The 6,819-nt window shown below is 34.5% G+C and overlaps 1 protein-coding gene across 1 annotated transcript; it reads left to right on the forward strand.

Moving 5' to 3' along the window:
- The first annotated feature begins 3,164 nt into the window (after positions 1–3,164).
- LOC115722879 (probable serine/threonine-protein kinase WNK9) lies at positions 3,165–6,603 on the forward strand. Its single transcript, XM_030652230.2, has 7 exons — positions 3,165–3,536; positions 3,653–3,690; positions 3,869–4,096; positions 4,207–4,427; positions 4,571–4,728; positions 4,821–5,259; positions 5,383–6,603. Exons 1-7 carry the CDS (start codon positions 3,468–3,470, stop codon positions 6,411–6,413), a joined length of 2,184 nt encoding a protein of 727 aa, XP_030508090.2. The 5' UTR covers positions 3,165–3,467; the 3' UTR covers positions 6,414–6,603.
- Positions 6,604–6,819: the final 216 nt, after the last annotated feature.

A 6,819-nucleotide genomic window follows, 5' to 3' on the forward strand; every position in this document is an offset into this window, starting at 1 on the left:
AAAATTTGTATACAATAAAGAACACTATAATAATATATAATAATTATGTATGCATATACCTGATTGATCCATAGTAATTACCGTAATTTAATAGTGCAATACTATCAACTAAGTCTTCCTACCGGTCTCTAAATCAGAAGCAGTTTTATTTATCTCATTATCAAAAGTATACAATTGTGATAAGACAATATGTATTTATAGAGTTGGGAAAGGGACTTAGCTACATAACCCTATTTGAACTAGGTCTGCTCATCAAAGGCTTCAGTTAACTAAAAAAACTCACACTTTTGCTTCACCTATACTTTACACACACATATGCTAAGCCCATTAACTATTGATCACCAACAATATGGACTAATACAGCAAAAAACTATCCAATCAACTCAAGTTTTAATAAAACCAATAAAAGTTGATGTAAGCCCAAGTAAAAGTCGAACATCCTTGACTGATAGTAAGCTATTTGGAAGTGCATCTCCGGAAGGAGCGCTTGTACGTGTCCAGATAGCTTATCCGTATTAAAGCTTCCATATTATTAGTACTGAAAGTGCATTCTCAAAGCTGCGTGGATTATGGTTGTTGGTGGTGAGCTAAAATATTTAAAGTGGTGTAAATGTGCCACGATAGCTTTGGAGCTATTTCAAGCAACAGTGAAAATCTATAAATAGCTATCAAATCTTTGTAATCATGTGAGGTGAATCAGACCATCATTGCTAGAGTGAAAATCGTGATAGTGTAAGGTTGAGAGAAGAGAGTCTAAACTAGAGAGAAACATTTTCTCGTAATCTCTGAGAGTTTGTGAGGATTCTTGTAACCTTGATAACACTCATACCAATAAAGATATGACTGCTGTTGTTCCGACCGAGATGTAGACTCATTAAACCCGATGCTATTCTTCTTTATTTTACTGTTTTAAATCATTACTTGGTTCTTGAGATCTCTCGATATATTGTTCTTGTTTCCCAAGATTCTCAGAACGGAATAATAATAAGAACTGAAGAAATCACAAGCAAAAGAGAAAGTATATAAAGAGACAAATAGTTTTTTACGTAGTTGGGGCGTTAACTAGCTTTAGTCCACGAGTCAGTTTTATTTAGTAAGTTGTTTAGTTGTAAATGCTTTAAGAGATACACAGGATGTATGTTCGTATGTTTGCCTGAGCAAAGTACGTAAGAGAGTTCAACCTCTAATCCATGAGATTAATGGGATATTTATAGTAGTTAGAGAATTACATTAAGGTTCTCCTTTTTCCATCTACTTGGGAGTTTACAATTAAACGATATCTTTGGGCATTTTCATGAAGTCTAGCCCATGAAAAATACGATCTGCTAACTAGGCGGATTGGAGTTAGGTTGATTGAGTCAACACTGTGTCCGCTAATGGTGGGTTATTATTCTGAATTAACTACAAAACGATTGTTATGGGAAGTTTTCCCTTTAATCATGATACCATATTCTGACGTGATCTGACAGCTAGAATGTTCCTATATATATGTGTGAGAATAAATAAGGAAACTAGAAGGGTCTTCTGGGAAGGCACTACCTTACCTCTCCAGTCTCGTGATACCGTCCAGGCTCGATTCGCCGAAGGCGGAAGACTGTGCGAGTACGGAACTAAGATAGCTCCTGAAAGGACATATCCAGGTGGGTCTGCCCGACTTTATCATTGATGAGGGTCCCACTGATGGATCTTGAATGCTGATCTGGAATCCATGTGTCCAATGCTATAAACGCGAATAATGGTTTTTGATTATGTCGCGTATTAGTTTGTACAATATACTATATCATAGGTCATTGATTATTTTCGTTTCGCACAATAATACAAATGCGAAAATCAAAATAGAAAGAAATAAGTAGTCATAAGCATAGCATAGTGGTTCATATTTCTTCTTACAAAAAGGAGGTATCTCAAGTTCGACTCTTTCCTCCCAATTTCAAAAACAAATAAATAAATGATACTATGATAATTTAATTAAGATAAAAAGTCACTCTCTCTTTAAAGAACCTATCATGCTCTTAAAATCCTAATTTGCCCTCCATAGTTTTATAAATATATTTATTGTATAGTCTATTACAGAATACAATAATGGGGTATTATTTATGTATTTATTTTTATTATATAAGGGAGTATTATTATTGATGATGATAATTAAAGTAAACTTTCCCAAAATATAATGTATGATGTAATTGTATCTCTTTCTCTAGCCTTTACATCCACTAGTTTCGCATATCCACCAATAAAATACTAAAACTTTATTATACTTAATTGTATTGGAAATGTTATAATATGTCACATAAATGAATACCAAGCCTTTTTCTTTCTAAATATAATACACGTAAACATATTTAAGAAGATAAAGAATATAAAAGAGAAAGTAAACTCACCCACACCATGATGTTCATAAAGGTTTATAATAAGATTGTTTTTTTTTTCCTAAATGGCAATATAATAAGAATAAGATATTGTTGATGAAAAAAAATGAATAGAAGCAGAGCTTTCCCAAAACGAAAGATATCTGCCGATAGCCAATAGTTTTACATCACCTTAACCACATATAATATTGATATTAATCCCTTTAATTTTTTCAAATTAATGCTTATTCATTAAAAAAGAAATGAGAGAGAGAGAGTTTGTGGTTGGTTGGTCCAAGTCTTTGCAAAGGGAGAGGGAGAGAGAGAGTTGTGGTTGGCTTAACAGCTCGTGATGAGATGGAAAGAGAGAAGAGAGAGAGAGTGAAAGAGAAAGTTTAACTAGGATTTTTATCCTTAAACTTTAACATGAATGAAATTATAATTTTGAATTTTTCTCACCGTTAAAAATTTCTCCTGAATTATTGAGATGGTTAGATTTAAAGACTTTTGTTTAATTTTACTATTTCAGTGATTATTTATGTATTAAACCATATTCCCCACACTTTGATATCTACCAAATCATGCCACTCGAATTTTGATATATACTAAATCATGCTCTCTAAACTTTCATCTATGTTAGATTTTTTTTACTAAAATTAGACAAAAGTCCTTAAATCCAACAATCTCAATAGTTTAGGAAGAATTTTTAATAACTTTAAAAATTCAAAAAGTACAATTTAGTCTATATCAAAATTCAAGAGTAAGACTCCTAATTAGCCATAAATGTGGTTTTGTGAGGATGAGGATGTGTGGGGTATGGGGACTAGGAAGACTACTCCCTAACCTTGTGAAAACCAACCTTGTGAAAACCTTTGCCTCCTTGTCTGTTTCTCTCTATTATTCTCTCACTACTTGTCATTTATTAAAAAAATTGTCTTCTTAATCAACTCTTCTTTTTTACTCTTCCCTTCTTGTTTTACATACATATTTTCATTTCATTTATTAAAGCCATATATATACCTCTCCCTTTCCATCTCTTTCTCTCTCTCTAAACATTTTTGGATTTTGGACAATTAAAAAAAAAAAGGATTGACCAATTGATTAAGCATAGAAGGGAGAATGGATGGGAATTCAGAACAAGCTTGCTCAGAAATTGTTGAAGTTGATCCTACTGGAAGATATGGAAGGGTAACAACTTTTTCATACTTTTTTTTTTCTTGTCTTCAATTTTTTGGACATGTTGATCAAACTTAGTTTTAAAAATTCAATCTTTACTGTTTTTTTTTCTCTCTTTTTCCTCTCAGTACAATGAGATTCTTGGTAAAGGGGCATCAAAGACAGTGTAAGTAGCTCTCTTTCTCTGCATTCTGTTTTAAAATTTAGAAAGAGTAAGACTTTTAATAGTTGGTTTTGCACCCTGCTCTATTTATTTCCTTGGTTGGAATTTTTTAGCTTTTTTTTTTCAGTTAAAGTTGAAAATTTTATTATTCATTTGGATGTATTATATGTTGTTGTTACAGCTATAGAGCCTTTGATGAGTATGAAGGGATTGAAGTGGCATGGAACCAAGTTAAACTCTATGACTTTTTGCAAAATCCTGAAGATCTTGAGAGACTCTACTCTGAAATTCATCTTCTTAAGACCTTGAAACACAAACATATAATGAAGTTCTACACTTCTTGGGTTGATACTGCTAACAGGAACATTAACTTTGTCACTGAGATGTTCACCTCTGGCACTCTTAGGCAGTAAGAATTTTAGTCCCTTTTGCTAATTTTCTCAAACCTTATTACCTCAAACCAGTAAAAAGTACTAACCATTTGTATTGTTTTGTTTAATTTTCACTTGTATTGGATAGGTATAGGCTAAAACACAGGCGAGTTAACATAAGAGCGGTTAAGCATTGGTGCAGACAGATTCTGAAAGGTCTTCTATATCTTCACAGCCGTAACCCCCCTGTGATTCACAGAGATCTCAAGTGTGACAATATTTTCATCAATGGAAACCAAGGGGAAGTTAAGATTGGTGACCTTGGCCTTGCTGCTATTCTGAGAAAATCCCATGCTGCTCATTGTGTAGGTAAGTGTCAATGAGTTCGAACTTAGTGGTACATGTGTATAACAGTGTTTGACTATGTTGTTCTTCCTGAGTTCTTAGAGTTTATAGCATTATGAGATTGACTTTGTTCACTTGTGTTTGTTCTCTTTTTTGTGTGTTCCCAGGAACACCAGAATTTATGGCTCCAGAAGTGTATGAAGAGGAATACAACGAATTAGTAGACATATATGCTTTTGGGATGTGTATCTTGGAAATGGTTACCTTTGAATATCCATACAGTGAATGTACACACCCTGCTCAGATTTACAAGAAAGTTATCTCTGTATGACCTCTAAAACTCTTATTTTTTCTTTTCTTTTCTATATCATTTTGGTTTCCAGTAATTGATTTTCTTGTTTCGTTACTTTCATATAGGGTAAAAAACCAGAAGCTTTGTACAAAGTGAAAAATCCTGAGGTGAGACAATTCGTTGAGAAATGCTTAGCAACAGTGTCTTGTAGGTTTACTGCTTTAGAGCTTCTGAAAGACCCTTTTCTCCAAGTGGAGGATTATGGATATGATATGAGTTCATTGGAGTATGAAACTGACTATGATGATGTAGGACCTTTCTTAAGGCAACCTCACTATGGAATTCATCATAGTAACAGTAACAGATATTTGAACAATGGTTATGTCTATGAACCTGAAAATGACTTGGATTGTCATCCTGTTATTGAGTATGAAGCAAATGAGATTGACCTCTTCTCTGGTCAAGAGGATGAGCATGTGGGAGATTTTGACATCACAATCAAAGGAAGGAGAAAAGATGGCGAGGATGGAATCTTTTTAAGGCTCAGGATTGCAGATAAAGAGGGTTAGTCATGATAATCTATGTTTCTGTTCATTTTTTTTGACGATTATTATTAGTTGGGAACTATGAAAGTAAGTTATCATCAAAAATTAATGTTTAAGTAACAATTTTCTTTTGCTTATGCAGGCCGAATTCGGAACATATATTTCCCATTTGATATTGAGAATGATACTGCGTTGAGCGTTGCTACTGAAATGGTTAACGAGCTTGATATCACTGACCAAGATGTGATCAAAATAGCAGACATGATAGATAATGAAATTGCCATTTTGGTACCAGAGTGGAAAAGGGGATTGGCCGTAGAGGAAAATAAGCATTGCTCAGCTACAAGCTTATGTCACAACTGTGATACAAATGGCTCCATAATGGATTATGTAACATCAGATAGTTCAGCTGCCAAGAACCTTCAAGTCCTCGAGTGTTCCAAACATGGCTCTGCAGCCATCCATGGTCGATTTGAAGAAATTACATACCAAGTTGAAGGGTCTTCAGAACAATGCCTTGCAGAGGGCGCAGCAGAACATTCTCGCCACTCTCAAGGCATCCAATTCGCTGATATCTGGGCACAGAGAGATGGGCCAGAATTACACTCACAGGGGTCAAAAGACATCTACTGCGACGATGCAGATAAATCTTTGATCCTTCCTAACCCTGATGAGAAAGAAGAGAAGATTATAGTTATGGACAATCAAAGCGAGTCTAGCGCTGCAAAGTTAAGTCCACCGGCAAATCATGATTCTAGTTCTGTTTTTGATGATTATGAGAATGACATTAGACAAGAGCTGAGATGGCTCAAAGCCAAATATCAAATGCAAATGAGAGGGCTTAAACACCAACAGTTAAGAGCCAAGAAAAAGCCATCAAGCTTAGCTCCAAGTCCTGAGAACTTGGAACAAAAGGCAGACAGTAATGGAGAATCAATGTCTTCAGTCTCACACCAGCTGAAGAAAGATAATAGAAGACCTCCCCTTAAAACATCCACCTTTGTAAACCATTTTTCCAATGTGGATAATCAAAATGTTCAAAGCATGGAGGCAATGAAGGGTTCATGGAGTCCGGACCAAATATTCACGGCTAAGAGTTTCTACAGTGGATCTATGTTTTCACAGCCTCTTCATAGAGCAACTTCTCTTCCAGTTGATGCTATAGATGCTTAAAACTCTGTTAATTCTTTCTCTGAATCTCTCACCAAGAGTCAAAGTGTTGATTATTTAAAAAAGCGCCTTAAGTAACTATCAAGTCAAGATTATGTATGGGGTTTTCTTCTTATCACTTGGTAATTATACTTCAATTGTAATGTACATTGCGTAGTTAACATGACAATGAATAAGATTTCCTCCTTTTTCATTATGACCACATTTAGGAAAGAGGGCAGTGAAACTTCCTTTTTGATCACTGCAGTGCAGATTTCATTGCTGGTTTAAATTAATTTACACGGCAGTCGGTCAGTTCTGGCTGATCAATACAAGGTGAGATATTGTTTTTACTTTATATCTTGGTCATACATGACTCATATTGATGTAATCTCTGTGCATGTGTATATATAAAAATATATGTTTACAT

This window comes from Cannabis sativa, chromosome 9 (genome assembly GCF_029168945.1).
Source record: "Cannabis sativa cultivar Pink pepper isolate KNU-18-1 chromosome 9, ASM2916894v1, whole genome shotgun sequence".
In the NCBI taxonomy this organism is placed as follows: domain Eukaryota; kingdom Viridiplantae; phylum Streptophyta; class Magnoliopsida; order Rosales; family Cannabaceae; genus Cannabis; species Cannabis sativa.